A 17,039-nucleotide genomic window follows, 5' to 3' on the forward strand; every position below is an offset into this window, starting at 1 on the left:
TCTGTAGCTGCTTCAAATTCGAACGAATGAAGGAAGCATCGCCGTTGCCACCATAGGTATCAATTTGATCATCTAAACGTGGTGCATCATCAAACCCAGGCCTTGCCGGTTATAATCACAGTTAGACTTAGACCCATGAACCTACATGGAGTAAGACTTTTGGGACACAATTGTCATTCTCGGTTTACTTTAGTAGAATTCCGTCATTTTACCTTTTTATACTTGGTGCCCTGTTTTTTCAAGACATACGAAAGTGTCACTCTCCGGTGCGCTTTTCTTCACTCTCTTCTACACACTCTCTCTGTATTCACGCGAACCAGAACTAAAGTTGGGAATTTCGCGTTCGGGATTGCGATTTTAGTGGGTTTTCCGCAGAATTTATTGTGAAATTTTACGGTTTAGAGGAGGGTGGAGTTCTCTCCTCGCGGAGGAGATCGAGGTGTTTGGTTTCGTTTTTTTTTTTTTCATGGAGGCGTCTCAAGTCCTCTGCATCAGAAACCACCGTCTCGATTCTCCTCCACTTCGTTCCTGCAAGAGAGAAGCGAGGGGGAAGCGATCGGGAAGGAGTTCGTGTTGTCTTTATGGAGGAACCAGGCGATTGATCGTTAGGGCCGTCGCGACGGAAGAGGAAACGGAGGCGGAGACGACGAGGACGACGCCGAAAGCCAGAACGAGCGTTTCTAAGGTGAGGGAATCCGATTTCGAGGAGTTTTAGTTGTTTCCTTTTCTGTTCTTTCTTTGCCAGATTGATTGAACTTTTCTTTGGGTGGGGAGTAGAGAATGGGGGAGGTTTCGGAGGAAATCAAGCGGGTTAGGGCGCAAATGGAGGAGAACGAGCAGTTGGCGACGTTGATGAGGGGTCTCCGTGGCCAGAACCTCAGCGACTCCCAATTCGCCGCTGACGACGTTCAGCTTCGTCTCGTAGAGGTTAGTGTTCCATTTCCCGTTTTTTGAATGAATTCCGTGAATATCGGATGCAAGTAATTGAATTTATGGAATCGTTTGAAGATTTGGGGGTTTTGGATTGTTTTTCTGTTTGTTTTAAGGTATCCGATGCTGAAAGTGGGGAGACCTTACCTTTGGTGTATGACCCTGCCATTATCTCAGCCTACTGGGGGAAGCGCCCCCGTGCGGTTGCAACGCGAATTGTTCAGTTATTGCTGGTTGCTGGTGGTTTCTTTTCTCGCGTTCTTTGGGATCTTGTTAATAACAAGATCAAGGAGGTGAATTACCATGCTCATGCATTTCTGGTCTTCTTATTGAATCTTGGTGCATAGATGAGTATGCCATGGTGGTTGTATATGCCGGCATCGTTAATTTGTAAGTTCAGGCCTTCTTATTGAATCTTGATGGTTAGATGAATATGCAATGGTGGTTGTTATATATGCCGGCGTTGTTAATTTGTAAGGTACACGGACAGTACTGGTAAAAATGTAGTGCAGAAGCATATGCTACTAAGCTTAGTCCTGTGCTTTTACTGATCAACAGAGGATCTGCTAACTTAAAAGTAGTAGGCCTGATAACATTCTTTTATTTGTTCCGGTTTTGAAAGAAAACATGTTTTATTTTCCTCTGTTGTAATTGAATTCACCATCTTCTCATCCTTTTCCTGTTATAGTTTCCTTCATTCTGTCATGAACAATTCTGTAAACTCCATAATTTTTTCTGGGAATTCTCTTTTATGAATCTCAGAATGAAGTTGCACGTGCCATTGAATTACGAGAGATTGTAACATCTTTAGGTCCAGCATATATAAAGCTTGGTCAAGCCTTGAGCATCCGTCCAGACATATTATCTCCTGCTGCTATGACGGAGCTGCAAAAGCTTTGTGATAAGGTATTCTAATGGTATTTTAATCAGGTCCACCTGCATGATCTTTCTTTAAAAAAAAACTGGGGATAGGTTGGACTCCACCAAACACTTAAAGTTATCACCCGCATGTATATGCTATTCTTTGATTGATGTGATAGTAAACGTGGTGTATTTTTATGTCATAGTGGAATATGAGATAGTTGTGTGATGTGGATTAATGTTAACACAAATCCTGAACGAGCGACAGTTTCAGAGGACTTGGTTGATTTTTTTCCCAGCTTTACAGAATTTGACACGGCTGGCTGGCCTGCTTGGTGTACTCACCATGTGAAGATCCATGAAGCTTATTTGAACAAAATAGAGAGAACTGAAAAATAACATATATCTGCTCTGTTGGTACTTGGTAGACTTAAACATGATCCACACATAAAATATAGTATTCTGCTACCATGTTAAACCAGATGTAGAAGCGAAAACTCCAATCTTTATGTACTGTTAAAAAGAAAGGATAAAACGATAAAGCCATTTTACAAAAAACGTTATAAAAGAATACTAGTGTACTATATAATAAAAAAAGATCTGGTAATGATATTCACATCCAAATGTGTTTGCAGAATTTAACAGTTGTATTAATTGTGAATGTAGTTAACAAGAGGCATCAAATGAGATACTTGGGTGGTTCGGGTGCCCTATTTCAAATCGTACATGGGTTATCCTCCAGCTTCCCTATCAAAAAAAAAGAGAGAGAACTCTTGAGATATGCTTTTCACCATTTAATGCCTCTTCCCCAATTCCACACACACACAAAACCTACTTCATACTTGGAATAATTGCATGAAGTTCTTTGATAACACCGATTCCTAACACACGCACACACACTTTTACATGCATCGATTACTTTGTACTCCACATGTATAGAAAATTTAGTTTTATTTTTTTAAAATTTCATCATGTTTCTATTTTTTTTTTCTGTTTAAAAACTTAATATCTTGCTTGGAATTCCTTAAAACCCAAAAAAAATTATGATCGGATTTTGCTGTTTTTGCTTCATTACATATGAAGGTTCCTTCATTCCCAGATGATGTTGCTATGTCTCTTATTGAAGAGGAGCTTGGTCGTCCTTGGCATGAGATATATTCTGAACTTTCTCCCTCGCCAATTGCTGCTGGTAAATTTTCTGGAAACATTTGGAAGAATTGGATTGTTTGTACCCGTGCTGGAGAATGCATGTGTTTATCAACATTAGGCCATTTTATACCTTTTCTTTATCTCTTGAAATTGAAACCCACATCATTAGCTTTTTTCTGTAAGTTGCATCTTTTGCCCTTCTTTTTCGAGTCAGTTTCAGCTTTTCATGTTTCTTTATGCAGCATCTTTGGGACAAGTATACAAGGGACACCTTAAAGAAAATGGGGATGTTGTAGCAGTTAAAGTGCAGCGTCCTTTTGTACTTGAGACTGTTACAATTGACTTATTTATTATTCGAAATCTTGGATTGGTTCTTCGGAGATTTCCTCAGGTCACTGTTGTGGATTAATTTACCTGCAGTTGTAATTTGTACGCATAATTTCTTCTGCTTCATGCTTTTCTGGTCCAAATTATGGTAGATACTGTTGTATTGACTGATTGAATTTTGTCTCTTTCAGATCTCCGTTGATGTTGTTGGGCTAGTTGATGAGTGGGCTTCTCGTTTTTTTGAGGAACTTGACTATGTGAATGAGGGAGAAAATGGGTCACACTTTGCTGAATTGATGAGAAAAGATCTTCCTCAGGTTATATGGAATCTTTTCACTGCATTAGTCTGGCTGGATAAAACTAAATACAGATGATGAGTGAAAAATGTCAACAGCTTCAGTAATAATTTAATATATAGAGGAAATTCAATAACTTGTGGCACATGGTGTGATGCCTTTTTATATTGGTCAGCTGTTTTAACTATGTCTAATTTGTGAAAATATCTATTAAAGAAACCTTTGCTTATCAATCCCATTACAGCAAATCTGTTAGGAATCATCATTTGATTATGATTTGAGATCTAATATATGATATGTAACTGTCTGATCGGATACCTTTTGAAACCTGCTAGTTGGGGGATAAAAGTCTCTTAAAATTATTTATTTATTGATTTTTTCTCATTTTGCTATTTTCCCTTTTTATATCCCACAAACTGTTCATGAAGCTTAACTCTTCCAACTTTCTTCCTTGGAGAAGTTCCACAGTGCCAAATAGGCTCGCTAGATACATACTCATTTTCTGGTCCATGAGGCTTGTCCCATACGTTGGGACATGTGCACAAAAAATGTGAATTGGAAAAAGGAGAAAGAAGAAAACAAATCAAAGAGCCTACAAGTTTAATTTGAATTTCTGTTGGTGAGAGATTTTTTATATTTTGTGTTTTTCTATTTAGTTCCTTAATGTTTTATATGCACTTAGTGCTTGTGTTGTTTCCCCTTATTGGATATTGTTTTGTCCTATAGTGGACTTGTGCTTGTACACATTTTGATTGTGATCTTGTAAGCCCTTAGTGACATTGTTTTTGTATTTTCCGCTATTTTATTACATGGTATGAGAGCCTAAAAAATATCCATCTTTATTGAGCATAAATGATTAAGAGTAGCATTGGTTATAAGAGAGGGGTTCAATCCAGAGTTACCGAAAGCGCCTAGGCGCATGGGGAAGCGTGTTTTCCCGAAGCGCATTTTGGAAGCGTGAAACGTCGTGCTTCCGAAACGTGCAGGGAAGCAAGTTTTTTTGGGAAGTGTGCTTCCCCCTCGCTTCCCCATTTTTTTTTCATTTTTAAAATTTTTTTTCGCTTCCCCTCACTTTCGGTTTGCTTCCTAGGTCGCTTCCGAGACGGTTCGTAATTTTCTTCTAAGTCATCCCATGTTTCTCGCTTCCTAAATTTTTGAAAGTGCCTCGATTCCCGCTCCCGCTCCCGCTTCCTCGACTGATAACTCTGGTTCAATCCTTATTTATACACAAAGGGAGAGCATGGGTCTCTATTGGGGAGCTCTCAATAGTCGTTGGGAGCTCCCAACGGTCACAAATCTGATCGTTGGGGAGCCCCTAACGGCTCTATGGCTATGTCACACGGACTCGGCTAAGGAGGTGCCGCACCCGAGTCGACACGCCCCGACACGGGTGTGGACTCGGGTGCAGCTTTGGACTCGGCCCGGACTCTGTCAACGCCGAGTCAGACTCGGTCAACGAGTCGAGGCTGAGTCCATCCACATTTTGGACTCGGTCAACTTTGACCGAGTCCAAAAATGTCCATTTCGATTTTTAAATTATATTTTGGATCCGGGTCGGGTCCGGACCCGACCCAGATCCATTTTTTCCAGCCAAACCCTAAAAGGGGTTTATCGACAGGGGGAGGGGCTTACCCTCTCGATTTTGCCTCTCCCCCTCAGCCCCTACAGCTTTCTCCTACACCCACGCCGGCGATCCATACTCCGGCGACGGTACGCACAGGCAACCACCGTCTCCCCCTCCATCAACACTCAGGTATGTCGATCGACCCTCCTGCACCCTCTGCTCGCAGCCTCCCTCCTTGCACCCTCTGCTCGCAGAAGAGGGGCTCAGCCCCTCTCTGCGCCTCCTATTCACAAAGGAGGGGCTTGGCCCCTCCTCGTTTCGTTTATGTCAGGCAGGCCCCTCCCCCCGTACCCTCTGCTCGCAGAAGAGGGGCTCGCCCCTCCTCCCTGCACCCTCTGCTCGTAGAAGAGGGGCTCGGCCCCTCCCTGTGCCTCCGATTCATAGAGGAGGGGCTCAGTGCCTCCTCGTTTCCCTTTTATCAAAGGGGTAAGAAGTAGGAGTGGGGGAAGGAGGGGGCTTGGCTGACAGGCCGATCCTTGCCCCACCGAACAACAGGGAAAACGAGGAGGGGCCGAGCCCCTTTTCATTTTCCTTTTGTTTGGCAGGGGTAAGAAGGAGTGGGGGAAGGAGGGGGCTCGGCTGACAGGCCGAGCCTTGCCACACCGGACAAAAGGGAAACGAGCCCCCCCGCTCCCTGCACCCTCTGCTCGCAGAAGAGGGGCTCGACCCCTCCCTTTGCCTTTGATTCAGAGAAGAGGGGCTCGACCCCTCGTTTCCCTTTTGTCCGGCATGGCAAGGCTCGGCCTGTCAGCCGAGCCCCCTCCTTCCCCCACTCCTTACCCCTGCCGAACAAAAGGAAAATGAGAAGGGGCTCAGCCCCTCCTCGTTTTCCCTGCTGCCTTTGATTTTTTGGCAAGGGCGAAGCCTCTGGCGCAGATAAGGTTCAACAGGGGCTTGCCCTGCCCCTCTTTTTTGCGTTAAATAGAGGGCATACCCTCTATCTCGAACCTGGTTTGCAGAGGAGGGCCTGGTTTGAATCTGATTTGCACAGGGGGAACGAACCTGGAGCTCCTATTACTATTATTTTGAAGTGTTTATTAACTTTATTTTATTTACTTATTTTCTTTTCAGTTTTCACTTTTCAGATATAATGACGAGTTCTAGCGGTAGTGTCAATACATTTGGTTCAAGTTGTAACCTTGAATTAGAAGTTTCTCAACCACTTTGGAGGCTTGTGACAAAAGTGGTAAAAGCTAGTAGTGATGGTTGGTGGGAATGTGCAGTTTCATTGTAATCTATGTAAGACTGTTTTCACAGGTTCTTATATGCGTGTGAAAGCACATCTTTTGCATATTCGTGGTCAAGGAATTAGGGCATGTTTTGGGGTTGACAAAGACATGTTAAAGCAATTAAAAAAAGAACAAGAGGAAGCTGAAAATAAGAAAATTGCAGAGATGAGAAGTGATTCGATTAATTTGTCTTTTTCTACTGCTAGTGATATACAAGAAGAGCTTTTATAGAAAAGAAAGATGGAAAGCAATAAAACAATACAAGCGTCATTCAAAAACATGGCAAGAGCAGAAATTGATAAAAAGATTGGTCGATTCTTTTACTCAAGCTCAATTCCTTTTAATGTAGCTAGAAGTCCATACTGGAAAGATATGATTACATCTTTGGCTAATTGCAATTTGAGTGGTTATGTGCCTCCTAGTTCAGAAAAACTAAGAACAGTCATTCTTGCAGAGGAAAAAAATATAATTGAAGACTTGTTAGAGACCCAAAAATTTGCATGGAAACGACATAGAGTGTCGATTGTTTCTGATGGGTGGACTGATATATAAAGGTGACCACTGATAAACTTCATTGCTTACTCAATGGGCCAATCTTTTTTAAGACTGTTGATGCATCTAGAGAGTATAAAAATGCTGAATATTTAAAGAGATTATTTGTCGAAGTGATAAAAGAAGTGGGTGAAGAAAGTGTGGTGCAAATCATTACTGACAATGCTCCAGTTTGCAGTCGTGCATGAATGAATTTGGCAATTGAAGATATATATTCACATATTTTTTGGACTCCTTGTGTAACACAGTTTAAATTTGACACTTAAGAGTATATGCAATTCATCAAAAGATGATGCACATGTATGTGAAATGTATTTATGGATTGAGAAAATAGCACATGATGTTCGAAATATTAGAAATTTTGCTCTAAACCATCATCATGCACTTTCTATATTTAATAGGCATTCTGATCTCAAGTTACTGAAAGTTGTTGAAACTCATTTTGCTTCTCTCATTGTTATGATGAAAAGAATTAAGCAACTTAAGAATGCATTGATCATGATGGTGGCTGATCAAGATTGAGATTTTTATCGTACTGAAGATGATGTTATGGCTCAAGCTATTAAAAAATGCATATGTGATGATTTTTGGTGGGATAAAATTACATATTTTGTTGAATTTACAAAGCCTATTTGGGAAATGTTGAGAGAAGTTGACAGAGATGTACTCATGCTTCATAGAATTTATGAAATGTGGGACAATATGATTGAAAAAGTTCAAAGTATCATTTTTAAACATGAGAAGAAAGATATTGCACTTGATGATTCAGAATTTTACAATCATGTACATTCAGTTTTAGTGAGAATATGGGATAAAAGCAATACACCTTTGCATTGCATGACACACTCTCTTAATCCAAAATACTATGCAAAAAAATGGTTGACAGCAGGCGTTGGTCGTGTTTCTCCAAATGAAGATCCTGAGATATCAAGAAATAGAATGATATATTTGGGAAGACTTTTTAATGATCCTCACATATTTGAGGTTGTAAATAGTGAGTTTAGCAAGTTTTCTACTGAGAGATTTGATTCTTTAGCAACACTTGTGGCAATGGACGAGGAAGATCCCCTTAATTGGTGGGCAACATATGGATTAGAGACATCAAATATGCAACGTCTTGCAATGTTGTTATCCCAACCAGCTACATCATCTTGTTGTGAAAGAAATTGGAGTACATATGCTCAAATTCACAACATTAAAAGAAACAAACTCACTAGTAAAAGAGCAGAGGATTTGGTTTATGTTCACTCAAATCTACGATTAATTTCTCGCCGCACCAAAGAAGAGTATAGTTATTTTTTTTTTCTTTGTATTCAAAGTTTGCATTTAAATATTTGTATTCAAAGTTTTAAGTTAGATACTAATATAGTCATTTTTTGATGCAGTTGTGGACCATCCAAGAATTGGGATGTAAATCCAGAAGATTTTGACTTGGAGGGAGAACATAATTTACATACTCTCAACATGGACTACCTTGATCCTGTTCTTCTAATTCAGACGATGAGGCAGATTTATGATAAGTTTTGTTGTTTATCACACTCACAAGCTTCTTTATGTGTTATATTTTGGTAAGTTTGTGTTGTTAAGAATTGCTTTTTTATTTTTGCTTTAAAATTTACAATCTTTATGTGTTAATTTATTGTTATATATATATATATAATTATATATATTTAAAATATATATATTTATAATATATATTTTTTAATATATATATATATAGCCGAGTCCCCGTGTCCAAATTTTTTGGAATTGCACCGCACCCGCACCCATGTGACATAGCTCTATGGTCTTTTGACCACAAAGCCCATGCTCTTTACAAAAATGACACTAAATAAAAAGATAAAAAAATAAATAAGAAAAAAATTGTTCCTAATGAACAATACTGTTACATGAGTAAAATGACGAAATACTTCTAGAGGGTATTTACTTATATATATATATATATGTACAATATGAAACAAATATGTATGTATGACAATATAAACTTATGTATATATATACATGTACAACTTAACACTCTCCCTCAACCTTACGGTGAGATACTGAAAGTTTAAAAATACAACAAAGATTCAATGAGAATGATCAAAGTCTTCAAGTGTCTTTTATTGGTGATCATCCTTAATCGCCTTCATCAGCGATCTCTATCTTCATGATGCATCGAAGATATTCCTTTCTCGGTCCATCACATCTTTAAGAACATGTAGAGAAAACAAAACACAAGTCCCAACTACAAAAAAAAGGTATTCTAACCAAATAGTTATGAAGTTTCAAAACAATATATATATATATATATATATATATATATATATATATATATATATATATATATATATATATATATATATATATATATATATATATATATATATATATATATATATATATATTGAACAAGAATAACATTCAAAGAAATTTTTTAAGCAAAGTTGTGATAATTTTTAGAAATATTAGATAACCATTAAGAAAGATAGGAGCATACCTCAAAAGAGAAATTTTTATGAACTCAAATTTAAACAATCATAATCTCAAAATCAACATATTTTTCAAGAAAACATAAATATTGATCATAAGGGAACTTAATCACTAAAAAACATATCAATTATCAAGAAGAGATAAATAATGATGTATTAATAATATTCCAAATTTTTAGAAAATCCCTTCAATTAAAACAAATCATTAATTTATACTAAAAACAACATGCATATAAAATATAATACTAAAAAATAACCCTCAAGGAAAGAGGAGATAATTAAATTTATGCATGCAACGATGTGAACAAGATAATCAAAATGAAACACACATATATATCTAACATGCAATTAAAACATATTTAATACACATAAGACGATAATAAAAATAACTATTTTTATCAATAAAATGCATGATTTTAATGTAAAGAATCAAATAGCCTTCAATTATGAATAAAAATGTCCACCAATATCAAATTGACAACATACAAGTGTTTTCGTAAGGAACATACTCTCAACACCTACAAAGGGGCACACACAAAAAGGCTCACAATATAAAGAATAAGATTTTTAGTAAACATCACAAGTATGCAAAATCCATGAAATTTTTATCAATAAACATTTTTCCATTTAAGGAAACACGATTAGAACAAATTTTGAAATTTCATGGAGAGATTCTAAAAAATCTCACATAACAAAGGGAATGATACTTGCAAATTTCAACAATAGTTCGACCACTACAAGCAATCACCTCAGTAGTCTTTCAAACCTCAAAATTCAAGTGTATTAACTAAAACAAGAACATAACTAATGGGTGCACATAACTCACCACATTGAAAACATCTTTTGTCTATATTTAATGACACTCAAAACATGTGTATCAACGACTAGAATAAGAGCATAATCACAATGCCAATGATGGGCTAAAATCATACACGAAGGTGTGAATAAATATTTCTTGTCTACATATAATGACACTAAAAAAACAGGTGTATCAACGACTAGATCAAGAGTATAATCTCAATGCTAATAATGGGCTAAAAACACACACGAATGTGTGAACAAATATTTTGTCTACATAAAATGACACTTAAATAAGAGGCATGATAGAAGGAAACACAAAAGGTAAGAGAGTTTGTAATGAAAACAAATTAATGCCATCAATTTGTACAATATTTTATGATTTAAAAAATAGAGTCATAACAAATAAACATAATTATGAGCATCCAACATAATAATGGCCAAATAAACAAATGAGTGATACAATACACTTATAAAACTAGATATTAAACAACCGTCAGTTAGAGCCAAACTATAAGTTGACAATGTAAACTAACATAACCGTGGTGAACACAACTCACCCCCTTAACAAACTCTGGTTCAATAATAACAAGGCCAAGAGAAATGATGCATCATATAAAATTCTGTGACGGACACAACAAATGTCATAGAAGAAGGCAATAAATATTCACGAAAATCATTTTTCAAATAAGTGAGTTCAAATATAAGAATCGATTTGAAAAATAATGTTAAGTTGTACATGTATATATATGTATTTTCATACATACATACATACATATATATATATATATATATATATTTGGTTCATATTGTACATATACATGTTTTCATATTTTATTTATAAATGATATAATAGGTAAATACCCATTAGGGGTATTTTGGTTATTTCAGTTCTTGCAATAGGTTGTGCCCATTAGGGGCAAACTAGTACTTTTTTTTTGTCTTTTTCTATTTTTATAGGAACTATTTGATCAAATACCAAATATAGTTGTTAGGTTCTTTTTTGACTATTCAACATAGAGTTGACTAGTTCAACAACTATATTTATAGCTTTTGGAACATTCCAGCAGTTCTATTGAGGTCTCCTTTTTTTTATGTGTATAAATAGGGGCTTTTATCCCCTTTCATTTTCCAATGCTTCTCTTAAACATTTATGCTCAATAAAGATAAATATTTTTATGTTTTGTGTTTTTCTATTTAGTTTTTTAATGTTTTATATATACTTAGTGTTTTTGTTGTTGCCCTTTGTTGGTTATTGTATTGTCTCATAGTAGACTTGTGCTTGTCATATTGTGATTGTGATCTTGTAATCCCTTAGTGGCATTGGTTTGTGCTTGTGCACTTTTGTGATTGTGATCTCGTAAGCCCTTAGTGGCATTGTTTTTGCATTTTTTGCTATTTCATTACAACAACAAGATGTCATTTGATGCAATCATAAGTATCATTAATATAAGCAAGTTATATAAAGAGATAGATCAATCTAGATTACAAGTCTAGTATGAGACAATCAATGCCATATAACATTAAAAAGAACTAAAACATATATAGAGATTATCAAAGAACCATATAGAAAACCAAGTGTATTCACAAGTACAACTAATCATGGATAACTCACAAAGATATTAAAAGAACTCATGTATATGCAATAATCTAAATAACTTAAAACCACATATTTTGTACAAAAGACATGCATAAGAACAAATTTAAGCATATATGCAAGTGATAGATTTGAGGCACTAAGGGCACAATATAAAAAGTTTATATTTTATAATTAACAAGTATGCAATGAATCAAGAGTCTTTAATCAATAACTTACATGTCCACCAAAGATTTAAGTGGACAAACACGTCCATCAATCATGGACAAGTACTAAAGTGAACCATGAGAAAAACACTTTTAGCACCTATAAAGGGAAAATACAAAGAAGTTTTTCATGATTCTTAGCATAATATTTTATTAAAAACTAAGTGTGCAATATATTTAAATCCCATGCAAAACATGTAAGATAATGTTCATTAAACAACCATGAAACTAAGAAAATAACATAATCATAAGGACCACAAAAAAAATCAAGACAAACACCCAATATCATAACTATTGTCTTACAAAAGGACCATAAAAGACATTTATTAAAGTGAATGACTTCCTATAAGAAATTATGCTCAATACCTTATGCACGAATAAACAATCATGTAAGGCAATCATAAGTGCATAAGGATCAAATATAAAAAAATTATTATATATATATATATTCATATGCTAGATCATAATTTGTAACACTTTATATGCTACTTTTAATACACCAATAGTAAAGAGAAAATTTTAAAACAAGTTTAAGCAAAATTTTATAAAATCATACTTATGAAATACATACAACACCATTATTTTAAAATATCTCAAAATATGTTAAAATATATGACAAATTTTCAAGAAAGAATAGAACAAAGTTTAATAATAGAACAAAAGCCAACAAATGCTCAAACATACAAAATTGTATACACATATATCAAATAAAGCAAGTTTTTTTGAAAAATTAAGATTCAAACATGATTCCAAAAAAATATACATACATCTAATTTCACAAGTTTAAACAAATAAACCTTATAAGAACAAGTCCTTATATGAAAAAATGTTTAATGACAAAAAATGCCTTTTTTTCTTTTTAATAAAAATGACAAACATGTATATATAAAAAGATTAAATAAATTAAGTTATACATGAAAAATATAACACAAGAAATACTTAAAGATATAAGATACATACCGGGTCTAGTTTTCCCTTGAATCCAAGCCGTAGAATGATCATGAATCCTTCACGAAGCACAAACTCAAATCAAAGAATTTCAATACCCAAAAGAGGAAAAATGCCAAGAAAAAACTCTTGGCTCTGATACCATGTAATGAAATAACGGAAAATACAAAAACAATGCCACTAAGGACCTCATAAGATCACGATCACAAAAGTGTATAAGCACAAACCAATGCCATTAAGGGCTTACTAGATCACGATCAAAATGTGCACAAGTACAAGTCCACTATAGGATAAAATAGGGTTATCGAAAGCGCCAATATAGTAGGGGAAGCGCGCTTCCCCGATACGCGTTTCAGAAGCGCGAAATGTGGCACTTTCGAAATGCACGGGGAAGCACACGTTTCAATGGGGAAGTGCGTACCCCTTTAATGGGGTGCGCGTGTTAAAATATGTGTATTATCGTCATTTGTAATCTCGTATATATTTATATTCATATATATATAGATATACATATACATATATATATATGTATATGTATCTATATATATGAATATAAATATATATTCTTTATTCACCCAAAAGGGTATTTCTGTAAATTCCTGTTTTGCGCATATTCCACTTTGGAATATTGCTTGTAATTTTCCATTTTTATTTTTTATTTTTTATTTTTCTTCTTTTTTCCCTTTTTAATTTTCGGCCTTTGTGCCACATAGGGAGGCTCCCCAAAGAGTCGTTGGGGAGCCTCCTGTTAAAACATATGTAATAATACCATAATACCCGATAGGGGTATTATGGTCATTTCACAAAGTACCCCATAGGGGTACTTATTTTGTTTCTCGTATTTCACTATTTTTTATTTTTATTTTTATTTTATTTTTTTGTATTTTTTGGATACCGAAAAGGGGCCCCACAATGGAGTCGTTGGGGCCCCCAACGGTCACATATGTGACCGTTGGGGGCTCCCAACGACTCTATTGGGAGCCCCTTTGGTCTCCTCTTCTTATAAATAGGGGGAACCCCCCATGTATGTAGTATTGCTCTTGAGAGCTCCTCTTCAATAATAGTGATATTATTTTTCATGTGTGTAGCCTTTTTATAAGGCCCTTTGTATATCCCTTAGTGGATTTTCTCTCTTGTGCTTGTTGCACTTGTCCGTGTGGGACATAGTGAATGCTTTAGCATTCTTGGTTTCTTCCGCTTATTTCATTACATGGTATCAAAGCCATAATATCTTCTAAAGGTAAAATCTTGTCTCTCTCTACTTCCTTTCTTTCTCACATCTTCCTTGTGTAGCAATGGAAGTCAAGATCGATCTATCATTCAAACTCAATGGAAAAAATTACATGATGTGGGCATCCGCAATGGAGAATAATCTCAAAGGCAAGAAGCTTTGGAGTTATGTAATGGGAACCGTTTCGGAACCCCAACTTAAGCTCACAAAGATGGAAGGAGATCAAGAGAAAACACTTGAAGGCGATGCTCGTCTCAAGGCCATTGAAGATTATAATCATCAAATGGAAGATTGGGAGAGCAACCATGCAAAAATCCTAGCATGGTTTATGAATAATGTCGAACTTAAGGTATGTGCAAATATTGCAAAATTCCGCCGGGCAAATGAAGCTTGGTTTTTTATGAAGGGTATGTTTACCCAAAAGGATCTTGCAAGAGCTTATTTCTTGCAAGAAAAAGTAAGAACCACAAAACAAGGTGACATGAGCATACAAGATTACTATAGTGCTCTAAATCCTTTGTGGGATGAATTGGCTCTTTTAGAGCCTAAATGGGTATCTATGGAGGATGTGGTTCTAAGACAAAAACAAATGGAACAAGATAGATTGTTTCAATTTTTATTTGGGCTTCGTCCCAAATTTGAACAAGTGAGATCCTCACTTCTCCATAGATCCACGTTTCCTCCCTTAGAAGAAGTTATTGCCGAGATTACTCAAGAAGAGACTAGGCATAGCATGGGTAAAAGCATAAAGGAAGTTCTTGCCGTATCTAAACCCGACAATCATGTTAAAACATACAAACCACCTCATTTTGGTAAGCAAGGGAGTGGTGGAAGAAAAATGATTATATGTCACCATTGTTATGAGCCGGGACATATTAAACCCGTTTGCTCAAAGCTAAATGGGGCATTCAAGCCAAAGGTGGCTTCCGTTGAAGAATCCACCACCAAAGAAGATGACGGCAAGAACGGGGATCTCAAAGACACTCTTGGACAAATCTCCTTGGCTCTTCAACAAATTTTAAAGGTCACTTCTTCCACCTCCGGTGCCGCCATTGCCTCATCATCACCTCCCGGTACGTACTCTTGGATTTTAGATTCCGGAGCTTCTTTTCACATGACCCCTCATGAAAATGCATTAACCAATGTGCACACCAATTCAAAAATGTCTTGTGTCTCTACAGCCGATGGAACTTTTCTCAAAATAAATGGTGTTGGAACTCTTGATTCTAAAAATGTTCAAAATTTCCTTGTTCCAAAAGTTAGAATAGTTCCAAAATTAAATCTTAACCTCTTTTCCGTTTCTCAAATAGCCGACCATGGATGTGAAATATCTTTCTCATCCCAAGGGTGCTTTGTGCAGGATCTCCGGTCCGGGAAGCGGATTGGGCAAGGCCATAGGAAGGGAGACCTTTATTTTATGGATAATTTAATGCTTCCAAATACCTCATTTTGTACTTATGTCCAAGACAAAAATATTGAAACTTGGCATAAAAGGCTTGGACATCCAAGTTACTCTAAAATGTATCTTTTTCCTTTTGGACACAAGTTTTGTAAAGAAAGAGATATCAATTGCAAAGATTGCATTTTTGGCAAAATGAAGTCTACTCCTTTTCCTATTAGATCCTTTGTGACAACAAGACCTTTTGAATTGGTACATTCCGATGTTTGGGGGCCATCTCCGGTTCTATCTAAAGGTGGTTATTCATATTATGTTACTTTTATTGATGATTATACTAGGTATGTATGGATTTATTTTCTTAACTTTAAATCAGAAGTTTTTAACTTCTTTAAAGAATTCCATGCAAAAATTCAAAATCAATTTCAAAGTCAAATATCCATTCTTAGATCCGATTCGGGTGGAGAGTACTTATCAAATGATTTTCAAGCATATCTAAAAAACATGGCATTTGTCATAAAAAATCTTGCCCAAGAACTCCTCAACAAAACGGTCTAGCGGAAAGAAAACATAGGCATATTTTGGAAACCACTAGATCCTTACTCATTTCTAAAAATATTCCTAAAAATTTTTGGGCCGAAGCCGTGTTAACCTCCACCTATTTAATCAATAGGATGCCATCTTCAAAATTGAATAATATCTCTCTTTATGAAAAACTTTTTAATATGACACCCGACTACAATCGTCTTCGGATTTTTTGGTGTAAATGCTTTGTTCTTTTACATAAAAGAGATAAATTGTCACCTAAAGCAATAGAATGTGTATTTTTAGGATATGGTGAAAATCAAAAAGGCTATAGATGCTTTGATCATAAAAACAATAAGTTATTTGTCTCCAAAGATGTAACCTTTTTAGAAGATGAAAATGGATTTGACATATTGGAAAAATCAAATGAAATTGATTATATGTTTATCAATGATCTTTTAGAAGATTCAAATGATGACTCTTTGAGTCATCCGGAAATTTTAGAAAATACTCATGATTCTCATGATGATGATGTATCACCAACTAATGGTGACAATCTCCAAGTATACACTCGGCGTGAGGAAGCCCAACCTATTAGTGCTTTAGAAAAATTCTTGCGGCTTAATGAACCCCTAGAAGAAACCTCCCTTAGGCGTTCTTCTAGAGAATCTATTCCACCTAATAGGTTTGTCTCATATGAAACTCTTTCACCTAAATATAGAGCTTGTCTAATAGCCTTGCATTCTTACTATGAACCCTCCCATTATAATCAAGCAAAAAGTATACCTCATTGGGTTGAAGCAATGAAAGTTGAACTAGATGCTTTAAATAAAGCTAAAACTTGGGAAATAGTTCACCTTCCTCCAAATAAGAAAGCTATAGGATGTCGATGGGTCTAC

General features: G+C 35.9%; 1 protein-coding gene across 1 annotated transcript in view; it reads left to right on the forward strand.

Annotated features, from left to right (window-relative positions):
* The first annotated feature begins 244 nt into the window (after positions 1-244).
* The window catches only part of LOC149821809 (uncharacterized), a 40,156-nt gene continuing 23,361 nt past the window's right edge, over positions 245-17,039 (forward strand). Inside the window, exons 1-7 of the mRNA XM_089981377.1 lie at positions 245-685; positions 778-927; positions 1,047-1,223; positions 1,693-1,836; positions 2,875-2,980; positions 3,183-3,331; positions 3,459-3,584. Coding sequence (XP_089837503.1) covers positions 467-685; positions 778-927; positions 1,047-1,223; positions 1,693-1,836; positions 2,875-2,980; positions 3,183-3,331; positions 3,459-3,584 — 1,071 coding nt within the window. The 5' untranslated portion in view covers positions 245-466. The remainder of the gene's footprint in view (positions 686-777; positions 928-1,046; positions 1,224-1,692; positions 1,837-2,874; positions 2,981-3,182; positions 3,332-3,458; positions 3,585-17,039) is intronic.

Source organism: Nuphar pumila, chromosome 11 (genome assembly GCF_984573655.1).
Source record: "Nuphar pumila chromosome 11, dmNupPumi1.hap1.1, whole genome shotgun sequence".
Lineage (NCBI taxonomy): Eukaryota > Viridiplantae > Streptophyta > Magnoliopsida > Nymphaeales > Nymphaeaceae > Nuphar > Nuphar pumila.